Source organism: Geotrypetes seraphini, chromosome 19 (assembly GCF_902459505.1).
Source record: "Geotrypetes seraphini chromosome 19, aGeoSer1.1, whole genome shotgun sequence".
NCBI lineage: Eukaryota > Metazoa > Chordata > Amphibia > Gymnophiona > Dermophiidae > Geotrypetes > Geotrypetes seraphini.
Window position 1 is genome coordinate 12,398,845 of NC_047102.1, and position 12,834 is coordinate 12,411,678.

The 12,834-nt window shown below is 43.0% G+C and overlaps 1 protein-coding gene across 4 annotated transcripts in view; it reads left to right on the forward strand.

The window, feature by feature from the left end:
• The window catches only part of DGKZ (diacylglycerol kinase zeta), a 182,915-nt gene that overhangs the window by 23,594 nt on the left and 146,487 nt on the right, over positions 1-12,834 (forward strand). The window contains exon 2 of one of the 4 annotated variants that reach the window (XM_033928412.1): positions 10,609-10,707. The exons of the other annotated variants lie outside the window; for them this stretch is intronic. Coding sequence (XP_033784303.1) covers positions 10,609-10,707 — 99 coding nt within the window. The remainder of the gene's footprint in view (positions 1-10,608; positions 10,708-12,834) is intronic. 4 annotated transcript variants of the gene reach the window in all.

Here is a 12,834-nt window from a genome sequence, read left to right on the forward strand (position 1 = left end):
TGCATTTTGCAGTGTGTGTGCGTGCAACACCTCTCCTGGTACAATCTGCACTAAGAAAGGATTCTGCTGCTAATGAATTTCTGACGCATCGTTTGCATAATGATCGCTGTGCCGCCCCATGTTTTTGCACGCACATTATCTGCATTCAGTTTGTTTATGTGTATGTATACGAGGGGCCGCTGAAAAGTTCTCGGACCAACCAGCAAAATTGGGGCAGTCTCCATCGAGGGCTGAACACTTGGTACAGTGATTTTCCTCTTTTTTTTTTTCATTCTGTTTGAAAAATACGGAACAAAAAACATAGAAAATATAGTTCTGCCCCTTGTATGTATGAAGAGAAGTTTTGGTTCCTGTGTGTGTTGGGTTTCATATAACCAATATATTTACATCATACCGGAAGTTCATATGTGTGTGGGTTTGTTTCACCCACAAGACTCTTAAAGACTCCTGAAGCAGGCCGGTTGAGGCCGAAACATGTACATGTGAAGTCATAGAGTTTGAATTGTTATTTATTTGATGAATAAAGGACTTTCGTATGACAGTATTCACCAATCCTATTAGGACATATCCACTCTTTGCGATGTTAAGTTTGTGGATTTGGTTCTTGTGTTTATCTCTCTTTCTCTTTCTATCTCTTTCTCTTTTTCTCTCTCTTTCTCTCTCTCTTTCTCTTTTTCTCTTTCTATCTCTTTCTCTTTTTTTCTTTCTCTTTCTATCTCTTTCTCTTTTTTTCTCTTTCTTTCTCTTTCGCTTTCTATCTCTTTCTCTTTCTTGCTCTTTCTATCTCTTTCTCTTTTTTTCTCTTTCTTGCTCTTTCTCTTTTTTTCTCTTTCTGTCTCTTTTTCTTTTTCTCTCTTTCTATCTCTTTCTCTTTTTCTCTCTTTTTTTCTTTTTCTTTCTCTCTTTCTTTCTCTTTCTATCTCTTTCTTCTCTTTCTCTTTTTCTCTCTTTCTTTCTCTTTCTATCTCTTTCTTCTCTTTCTCTTTTTCTCTCTTTCTTTCTCTTTCTCTCTTTCTTTCTTTCTCTCTCTCTTTGATTTATAAGTCATGGCAACTATTTTTTTTCCTCTTGGAAATGTGCCAACACTGGAAATCTAACATAACATGTGACATGTCCTTCTTAATGTTGCCATCGGATGACAGATGAGTGCAGCGGTCTAGAATTGATCATGCCCCTCAATGTCAAAGTTTTGGTGACAGCGGTGTTCAATGGAATGTTGCTCTTCCATCAAGGTACCAATTCTCCTTGGCAAAAATGCGTGGGAATGTCATGCAGAGCTACAAGAAGCATTGGGTGATTGTGCCCTCCTGTATCACAGTGGCAAGGTGGTTAGAGAGCTTCAAACGGGGAAGAGTGTCGACTGCTGACCTGCATCGCAGTGGACGTTTTGTGTCCCCTCGCAAAGATTTATCGGTGGCTGTGATTGAACAGTGCCTAATTGAAGACAGGCACTGGACTGTGACAGAATTAGCCCAGTATACAGGCATTCCTGTGTCGACAGCGTGTCGAATTTTATGGCAGGACTTAAAATTGCACAAGATTGCTACAAAGTGGGTGCCACGTCACTAAAATGCGATGTGGAAGTGGACTCGCTATGAGACGAACAGGACATTTGAACTGCATTTCGGTGAGAGGTGGCACACATTAGCGATTCGAATTTAGCTGACGGTATTCACCGCCTTCCCCATCGATGGCAACGAACTGTGGACAACCCGGGAGGCTGCTTTGAAGGATGTTGACAGTTAAACAGTTTGTACTTGTACTTTGTTGTTCACGTTGTACAGTACACTGTACGCCATAATAAAACAATGAGTTCAAATGTCGTGTTTTTTGCTTCTTCCCTACCAGAGACCCGCTGCACTTGTCTCTCATCTGGTGGCAACGTTAAGAAGTCCATGTCGCACATTTTCAAACGTATATATTAGATTTCCAGTGTAGGCGCATTTTCGAGAGGAAAAAAGTAGTTGCCATGACTTATGGCCCATCCAGTCTGCTCATCCAAAGTAACCATTATCTCTTTCTCTCCCTATTGGCTATGGCTCTTAACATTTGCATCTCTTCTTCCTGTAGGCTAAGGCTCTTTACAGTTGCATTGTGATGTCATAGAACTTTATGGTTATAGAAACATTGTAACATGATGGCAGATAAAGGCCAAATGGCCCATCTAGTCTGCCCATCCGCAGTAACCATTATCTCTTTCTCTCTCTGAGAGATCCATGTGCCTATTCCAGGCCCTTTTGAATTCAGACACAGGCTGTCTCCACCACCTCTACCAGGAGACTGTTCCATGCATCTACCACCTCAGATTACTCCTGAGTCTGTCACCTCTTAACTTCATCCTATGCCCTCTCTTTGCAGAGTTTCCTTTCAAATGAAAGAGACTCGACTCATGCGTATTTACATTACGTAGGTATTTAAACGTCTCTATCATATCTCCCCTCTCCCGCCTTTCCTCCAAAGTATACAGATTGAGATCTTTAGGTCACGAAGACCACACACCATTTTAGTAGCCTTCCTCTGGACCGACTCCATCCTTTTTATATCTTTTTGAAGTTGAGGCCTCCAGAATTGCACACCAGATTCTAAATGAGGTCTCACAAGTTCAACCCAACTTTTGTATTGCTGCTTTGACCTTGGGCGGGCAGCCTGATCTGTCGTCATCTCTTAGGTTTCTTCCCTCCCCTCCCATCACATCCAGGTTGCTGAATTTATCATTCCTTCCTCCTTCTGGTTCTTTGATACCATCTTTTTTTTTTTTTTTTTTGTTCCCTTTATAGGGATGTGCATTTTTTTTTTTTGTATTTCAATTCCTGATAGCAATGTGGAATGGACTGATACAAAGAAAGAACATGAAAATGTTTTGCCTGTACAGTCCCTAATTTCCTTGTTGCTCGTCAACCTCTGGTTCCTTCCCTCATCTCAGGTTCCTCATGATGCGCCTCTTGCTTGCTGGTTCTGCTTTTCTACCTCTCTAGAAAAAAGTATTCTTCCTCTTTTCAGGCCTATGAAAGACTGAGCAGGAAGCAGGGCACCTGTCCACCTAATCCATACCTGATACTTCCTTTCTAAGCACACGGCTGGGGGACAGGCATCCAGCACAGTCCCCCCCCCCCCCCCCCACTCTACCCAGGGCAAAGGATCTCTCTTTGCTTCATTCTTTGTACACTCTTGACACACGCAGATACTTCATGCCGAGTCTCTTACAGCCAAGTGAGGTATCAAATGAAGAAAGCGAGAAGCACATAGCATTGGCCACTGGTGTGAAAAAGAGGAGGGGAGAACTGAGCTCACATGACGGTAAAACAGGGAGGAGGCAGATAGATAGAAACATGACGGCAGATAAAGACCAAATGGCCCATCCAGCAGCATCCACTAGAGGAAAATTGTAGCCTCAATGTACCCAAATCCATGCAGAGAGGAGAAGACTGTCATCGTGAGGAATCTGAATTTGTTGTGAGTTGGAGGCGAGGATGGTTGGTACCGGCAGGAGCCTGAACCAGCACAGAGAGCAGGTGGGAAAGAAAATGGCTGATCACTGTGGCCAGGAGCCTGTATCGGGAAGAGGTAGGGAATTGTTCTGCTCTCAACGCCTTCATTAGCTGCAGCTCCAAATGACTAGAGGAGGCAAGCAGAGTGATTAACCTTGAGAAACATGTCTGGTTGCCATTGCATGTGCTCTGCTGACCTGCCAATAATGGAGTAACCCTGCAATGAGTGAACGGTGTGGCCGAAGGGGAGGGCAGAAGGGAGGAAGGAATACAGAAAGGAACACTCTTGAGGGTGGAGAGAGGATAAGCTCGTGGGAATAGGCCTCGGAGAAATAAGAACAAAAGGGGGCAGTTCTAATGAGTGAGCCATAGAGCGGTTGCATTTGGGAAGGGGCCAGGGGGAAGTGAAGAAGGGAGAGTACACGGGAAGGGGCTAGGCAGGAGATGATGACGAAGATAGCAGGAAGGAAGGCATTACTCGAGACAGCTCTAGATGAGGAAATGAGTTGCTGGGAGGATCGACTGAGGCAGGAGAACAAAGCTAAGACCAAGTGTGGGAAATGTTAATATAATTTTAAGGCCACAGAGAAGGACAGGAGTGAAGGTACTTGGGAAGCGGCTGTGGTGAATGGAGAAAAGGTGTGTGTGGGAGGGGGGGGAGGTTAAGTGGGGGGGGAAGATGTGAAGATGGTGGCCAAAGATCAAGGCATAACTTGGGAAAGACAGACAGCTACTAGGACTTATTTTGATATCTTCACATGTAAGTTACCTGCATTACTACCAGATCAAAGGAAATCTCTGTGGGAAGATTTTTCTTTGAAAATGTAGGTCCAGATCTGTAGATATAAAGTTAATTGCCATGGGAAACTGACTGGGGTGGGTGGGAGGGAGAGAGACTAGTGAGGTTTGCTAGAATTGAGAGAGAATGATGGAGTACATCTGGGAGGAGAATGGAAGAAGGCTGATGGTTAGGGACTTATGGACAGAATCTGGGGGGGGGGGGAGGGATGAGGGAGAGGAACTGGTGAAGAGGAGAAGGAGAGAGAGAGAGAGAGAGATGCAGGAGGAGTCGCACATGGTCAATAGGGAAAAAACCCAGTTTGCATTTAAAATGCTACTACCGTACATTTTGGTAATTTTGGGCTGCTAGGACGTGCGTAGCGCTTCGAGAGTTCCTCTAGTCTGCAGCTCCCCATGTGATGTCGCAATCCTTGCCTAAGACACCAGAAAAGACCCCAAGGTCAAAAAGACCCAAGTTATTTGAAAAGATACCAACACATAAAATATATATCTCTCTCGGGGGGGGGGGGGATTCCTCTCGAACAATATTACTGTGTTGCCCAACGATAATTTTTTTAATTGGCGTTGTGAATCGTCAGTGTGAGGAAGGACCTGAATAAGGAACCAGCGCTGATGCTTAACCAAGCCACGGTTTTTACCCGTCCTCTCAGCCTGAATCAGCAGCATCTCAACACAATTATTATTATTTTGTCAAACGCACAGCTGCTGAGGGTTCCTGAAGAAGACGCTCGTCCCTGAAACCGAGCTGGGCAGAACCTAAACTACGGCGTTGTTGTTCTTCAAAGGAGGTGAAAAAGTTTATAGAATGGCGTACCTCCTCATGTCAATTTTGACGCGTTGCATCTGGGGAGATAGGTTTATAGCCTTCATCGTTTATTGTTTCTTTTCCTGGCTGATGTCCGGCGAGGGGGGAGGGGGACTCTGTCTTTGAAAGTAATTAATTGCACACTATTTGTGTTAAGAATTTTCTTCACGATCGCTTCACATTATATTATAATTTTAATAGCCCACGTGTGGAATCCTGTGATGGTATGCGGCCTAACTAGCGAGAGAGGTTCTCGCGTGGGTAAAACCGTGGCTTGGTTAGGCATCAGAGCTGGTTCCTTATTCAGGTCCTTCCTCACACAGACGATTCACAACACCAATTAAAAAAAATTATTTTTTTGGCAACCCAGTAATATTGGCGCACCGATCTGGATCGTTGGACGATTCTTGGCCGAGTTTCACAACAGATTCTGCATGCAAATGATCTGATCGGTCGCACGCCCATCGCTGTAGAGCCATCGAGACGCATGCGCAGATTATCCCTGTTGGTTGGAGATGCAATTTGCGCATGCACTTGCTCTTCGCAGACGCGAGCTCAAAATAAAGGGGGGCGAGGTGGCTGCAGTTTACTTGCTGGCCCTACGAGCGGACATTTTAAAAGGAATGATTTCAGGTTTTTTTGGAGCCAGATTATGGAACAGAACACACTTTAAACCCGCGGGCTCGCACTACGCCTTTTGCAGAATATCTAAAAAGGGAATTCGTATGCATACGTATAGATGATTTAAGGTATTATAGTTTTATTTTTTATTTTGATGGTTGTTTTATATGGGGTTGTAACCTCGATCCTGAGATTTCAGGGTGGAAGAGAGCAGGAGAGTCGGCAAGGACATTAAGCGACTGATCCTCGACGGTCGCTTCATTTTGGATCGGCAAACCCATTTGGTGTTTCTTCTTCTGCTTAGTGAATCGATGCCATTTGCCCTCATTTGCATGGGTGGATTGGGTAGGAGATTTGATCGGCAGGAGTTTAGTGAATCTGGTCAGGGAACCGTTGCAAAACCAGTAAAACTGGTTTTGCGATCGTCGGGACAGGATCGGAAGCTTTAGTGAATCTAGCCCATTGTTCGAGGAGAGAAACCTCCCCAGAGATATATATGCACAATTCCTGCCTATGACATCAGTGTCTTTGGCTGGGGGCCTGAGGAATGTCAGAAGTGGCAGGTTAAGTCCTTAGGAGAGGAAAGTAAATAGGTCATCTTTGTTTTCACCAAACTGACCTTCGTTAACCCTTTTAGGACCATAAGGATCGTAGGCCAATTTTTGTGGTTTTGACGACATTTTTATGGTAAAAAGGGCTTGCAGATGCCAAAAAATTGATTTTTTTTTTGGTGAAATATCATTATTTTTATTTAAAAAAATCAAACTTCTGGCTTATGGACAGTGTGGCAAGTGAATCTTCTCGTCAATCTGGCAACGACGCTAATGAATGAATGTCGGAACCAGTTTGTTTACATAAAGGCAGTATCCTATGGAATCCGTACATATCAAATTTAGAACTGTAGACTATCCCAATCAAAATTTATAGGATTTTAAAGTTATGGGACAAATATGTCCCTTGGTCCTGAAAGGGCTACGCTAAAGCAGACTATATGCTATACAGAAATAGAGGCATTCTCCACTGTACCATCCCCTCCCCGGCAATTGAGAACATGGGATCCTCCTATGGTTTGATAAGCAGAAAAGTGACAGATACGAGAAAAGAGGATAAAAGGACTGGAACTGGATTTTCATACCATTGTACAGTATTTGGTGCCATCTGGTGATGACGGCTATTATATGCAGCCTTCCTCTTTTCACAGCTTCTGAAAAGGCATTAGGCTGTGTTTAGGGAAGGGCTACCCAAGTCCAGTCCTCGAGATCTACAGGCAGGCCAGGTTTTCAGGATATCCACAATGAATATGCATAAGAGAGAGATTTGCATACCAAGAAGGCAGTGCAGGCAAATCTGTCTCATGCATATTCATTATTCATTGTGGATATCCTGAAAACCTGGCTTGCCAGTAGATCTCGAGGACCTGACTTGGGCAGCCCCCGGTTTAGAGGATCACAGTGATTTTTGTGTCCGAGAGAGTTTAAAAATAAAACACTCGCACTGCCGTGGGACTGTGTTATTTTACTTCCCGAGAATTCTCTGACATTTTTAGAAATCTTCAGAAGCTTCCTGAGAAATCTGTAGGGTGTTCGAAACTCTTACACGGAAAAACATGTGGTTTGGCTGCACATGATGGTCACATCTGAAGAAAAGAATGGTGTTACGTCATTTTTGGAAAACACGTGAAAGACATCTATTGTCCTAAAAAAAAAAATACTTGAACCGATGAAGAATCCAGGGTTCTGGAGAACACAGTTACTAGATCTCGGAGCTGCTTATATTTCGAAAGATGGCATCGGCCCTATTTGAAAGTCTGGAGATATGTTCCTAAAATGTCACTGCGTTGTCTGAAATTCATTCCGTTTAGCATGTTATGAGGGTCATTTTCAGGCGTAAAACAGGGCTCTGCCTTTTGGAAATGAGTAGGGGAGGGGGGGGTTTAATAACGTTTTCCACCCTGCATGCAAACGATATCCTTTTACTTTTCCCTACTAGTCCATTTGCTCCTTCCCTTCACTCCATCTGTAGCCCAGTGGCTTCTTGATCATAAACGTGTCTTTAATAAGGACAAAACTGTGACCTGTTGGTTCTCAGACTCATTAGCCAACATTCTATTACAACTCTTTGGTGTCCCCATAACCCACGTAGGACATTTCCATTATCTGGGTGTATTCCTTGATTCTTCATTGTCATTCCAACTACAAATTTCTCTCTTAACCAGAACTAGTTTTCTGAGGGTTTTTTTGGGTTTTTTTTGCAAACTTTGGGCCATTTGTCACCTGTTCAGTCATGATGCACTTCGTTCTCTTATCCTTTCACTCTGTATCTCACACCTCAGTTATTGTAATATCTATTCTGGCCTTCCATTAAGGAAACTTCAGTCTCTTCAAAATACGGCTATTCAGTTACTCTGCCATTCTAACATCATTTTGATTATTTCACTCCTTTCCTTAAATCTCACCTCTGGTTGCCAAGAATTACAGTATTTATATACATTACATTACATTAGAGATTTCTATTCCGCCATTACCTTGCGGTTCAAGGCGGGTTACAAAAGAGATTAAAAAACGGAGGGTTACAATGGAAGAACATTTGTCCTTTCTAGAGAGGTAAAAAGTAGGTTATGTAGTTTCAGTGTGGCGGGAAGAGGGAGGGGGGGGGGGGAAGTACGGTAAGTTTGAAGTTAAGGCTGTTTTAGGAATTTCTTGAAGAGTATAGTTTTTATTTCTTTTCTGAACGTCTTGTAGTCTGGCGTCGTTATCAGTAGATTGGAGATTTGGTTATCTAGTTTAGCTGCTTGAGTGGCCAGGAGGCCATCGTATAGTTTTTCCCAGGGCTGTGGAGTCAGTAGATAAATGTTCCGACTCCGACTCCTCAGTTTTTTGTACTTCAGACTCCGACTCCAGGTACCCGAAATTTCCTCCGACTCCTCGACTCCGACTCCACAGCACTGGTTAATTTTCAGATCGTTAAAATGGAATGTCAAGTTGAGAGAAATGAGCATTTTCGACACCACCTTCTTTTTGCTTTTAATCAAGGTTCTAAGGCCGCAGAAGCTGCTCGCAACATTTGTGCTGTGTATATAGTGGGTGCTATAGCTGAAAGAATCGCTCGTAATTGGTATGCCAAGTTCAAAAATGGAGTCGGTAGATAAATGTTCCGATTCCGACTCCTCGGTTTTTTGTACTTCTGACTCCGACTCCGACTCCAGGTACCTGAAATTTCCTCCGACTCCTCGACTCCAACTCTGACTCCACAACCCTGGTTTTTCCCATTTTACTTCTTTGATCGAGGGGTGTGTGTTTTCCTATGTCTGACTGAGGTGGTTTGGATGAGGCGGTTGTTCAGGTAGGTTGGGCTGTCTCCGTTTAAGGCTTTAAATAACATACAGTAGAATTTAAATAGTATTCTTTCTTGGATTGGTAGCCAATGTGAGATGATGTATGCTTCTGTAATATGGCCGTGTTTTCTCAATGAGTAGATGAATCTCGGAGCTGTATTTTGGATTGTTTATAGTTGTTTAGTCATTGTAGCAGGGGAGGTAGAGGATGTTGCAGTAATCTAGTAGATTTAGGATTAGGGATTGTACTATAAGCTGGAATTGAGTTTTTTCGAAGAATTTCCTGACTTGTCTTATATAATTCTCATACTTTCCTTCAAAGCTCTCTGCACAGGCATTCCAGATTACGTTTCTACTTCCACTTTTCTCTACTCCCCCCACATGACTACTTCAATCATTAAATGGCCATCGCCTAGTCCTTCCCCATCCTAGCACTGCCCAACTTGAGTCCACTAGAGAGAGAGAGTGCATTTTACTTCCTAGCCCCTATTTCTCTCCCTTCTCAGTGATTTATCTTTTAAAATTTTCAAGGTGGAACTCAAAACCTGACTTTTAAATCAGGCTTACACATAATACAACTCTTGTCACCACCCACCAGCCCCAATAATTGTAATCCGCTCTCAGTGCTCCCTTCTACTTTATCCTTCTCCCCCCCCCCCTTAACTTTCCCCCTTTCTAAACTACAACAGCACTTCTCCTCCTACCCTCTCGTCTCTTTTTCCATCCTCCCTCAGCCCCTCCTTTTCCTTCACCCCAGCCATTTTGTTATTGCCTTTCCAATTTTCTTCCCAGTCTCCTTGGCATGATTGACGTTGGCCCTATTTTTAAGTGGCGTGCTTTTCCTCCTTTGGTTTTAAATATTTGTACACCGTTGTGTTCTGCATGTCAGTAATTAGCGGTCTAGAAGTCTTAATTAGACTGTAAACTTGTTTTGTGTGTAAAAAACGTGTGTGTCGTGCCATTTTGCATGTTCTTTACCAGCTGTGTGAGAAGCATCCATGGGGTTGGGATTGGGGTTAAAAACAGGGTAATGAAATAGGTCCTGTGGTAGATAACTAGTGCTATAGTTAGTAAAATTCCCCCTTAGTTAGAAAAAGAATCTGTGCAGAGTAGCCGATCTGAATAAATGTGTACAGGTACTTTTTTTTTCCTGGGATAGTTTTCCGAGTTAAAGTATGTGCGTGTGGGCAGTTCTAGAATTACCCTGTAAATGTGTCAGAAGAAAATGAGGAAGGGCATAGCAAAAGCTGCAGCTTTAACCATCTGCTTGCAATCTGATGGTATCATCTTCAGATACTGTGCTGGCTTTCTTTTAGCTTTTTTATTCAAGTGGTAGCAGCCTTGATGTGTCGGCCAAAAAAAAAAGATGTGAGCTCCTGAAGTAAAGAGCTCCTGTTGGTTAGAAGTGGGATGGAAGGAATGGTTGGGAACATTTCGGCAGCGCTTGGGTCTTTGGGTAGCACATTTTGATATGAGATGTTGTGGAATTGCTTGGTTGATGGGCTCTTTCAGGTTCCCTTTTCATGACTGTCGATGACGGCTCTCTCTGTGTCTCCCAGACTCCTCCTGCCACACAAAGTTGCACTTCCATGTCTCGGCGACGAGCGCCATGACCACCGCGGATTCCAGAAGATAAAGCGCAGGCCAGCCGTGTATAAGTATGTGGCTTTTTTTTTTTTGGGGGGGGGGTTAACTGTGTACACCTCACCTTCCCAAATCTTTTTATTTAAATTGCTGTTCTCTCTCTACCTCTTTGTATCTAATTGTTTTTCTTTATAATCTAGGGCTTCTTATTTTTAATTTTTAACTGATAATCGCTGATGAACACCTACTGTATCAAAGGTGTTTTTAAAAATTTGCTAATCATACGAAAACCATTGGGATCCTTCATTCTTCTTGTGTCCCTCTTTTGATGACTTCTCAGATACTGAACTGAAACACCTGTGCCCCAAAAATACAGATCAACATCAATTTGATATAGCCACAAAGAGCTGCTAACTTTTAAAGAAACTAAACCATCTAAATTAACAATGTATAAACCCCTAAAATAGAAGCCCTATATATATTGTATTTCTCCATCTCATTTGTTTCCCTTTCCCTTTTATTTACGGAATGTCTCTCTTTCCCCTTTTTACTTCCCCCCCCCACTCTTTTTAAAGGCTAAATAAACCTCCAAGTCTGGGTGTTAATCCAAGGATTTAAACGTCGGCAGCTTCAGAAATGGAAAACTTAGGGGGTAACCTTTTACTAAGGCACACCAGCGCATCTTAGCGTCCGCTAATGCGTCCATTATATCCTACGGACGCGTTGCCACGCGTTAGCATTTAGCGTGTACGCTAAGATGCACGAGCGCGCCTTAGGTAAAGGACCCCTTAGTGTACAGAAAAAGCAGGGGTAGGGGTGGGAGAATTTATTTATTTTTTTTGCCCATTTATTTAAACATGGCGCGTTCAAGCAGAAGTTTTGAGAGCTTACCGCGGTGCTTTTTTTTCTGTGCCGTGGGAATTTAAATCCTTGAGGAAACTGATTGGCAAACATTTCTCTGTAGCATTCTTCTCCAACTCTTGCTGTCTGCTTCTCTTACTAACCAGAGCACTTAATAGAGAATGACACGGTGACAAAATTCATCACCGTTCCCATCCCCTTGGATAACCGCGGTAAACAATCTTCATGTCATTCTTTAAGGAGAGAGGGAAGAATCAGAGTATGAATGGCCACAACCACTGACCCTCAAGCTTTGCTTTGAAGAATGCTGGTGTAGAAGGACTGAGGCTGAAATAGACACTAAAAAATGAAATGGGATTATTTTCCGCGGTTATCTGCGGGGACGGGAACGGTGATGAATTTTGTCACCGTGTCATTCTCTAGCACTTAACGTAAACTGATTTCAACACAGCTAACCTCCTCTTTCTTGAAGAGAAAACCCCCCTGCTTCATTCTCTTGCAGCAATAATACAGAATTTGACCTGTCTTCCTCCCTTTCTCTCATGAATGGGACTGTTTGAATGGTGATGTCCTGTAATTAGTGCCCACCTAGCATTGGAGCAGTGGTCTCAAACTCTCGGCCCGGGGGCCACATGCGGCCCACCAGGTACTATTTTGAGACCCTCGGTATGTTTATCATAATCACAAAAGTAAAATAAATCATATCTTTCTTTAGCTATAAATGACAATATTATTATTAAGACTTAGCCCAAAAAAAGATTTATAAACTATAAAGAGTTTTATCTCGTGCAAAATCGTCATTTTTTCAATAAGACATTAACTATTTTTTCTGCGGCCCTCCACGTACCTACAAATCCAAAATGTGGCCCTGCAAAGGGTTGGAGTTTGAGACCACTGCATTAGAAGCACAGGACTGATGCCCCAGAACCTTCCAACACATCCTCATTGGAAAAATAATGTTCCGTAGCATTCATAAAATTGCTATAACATAAAGGCAAGGCTGCATTACTTCTTCACTTTGAAGCCTTCTCAAAGAGGGTTATGGATTGGTTCAATGCTGCCTTTTGCTGCTTCAAATACGAAGAAGAAAAATCCAGCAGAGGGCTCCATTGCACAAGAACGAAAAAGAAATCGAGGAACCTGAAGTCCTGCTAAGCAGGGCTGGTGCAAGGCACCAGACCAGACGTCAGCTTTGCGTAGGGTTAAAGTGAAGAGCCGTCTATAAATACTAATAGACGTAATCTAGAAAAGGATCATTGTGGCTAACCCGAGGCCTACCACGTTGCATCCTTCAGTTCAAAGAAGTGGAACTAGTTGCAACAATTAGTTAGAAACCATCA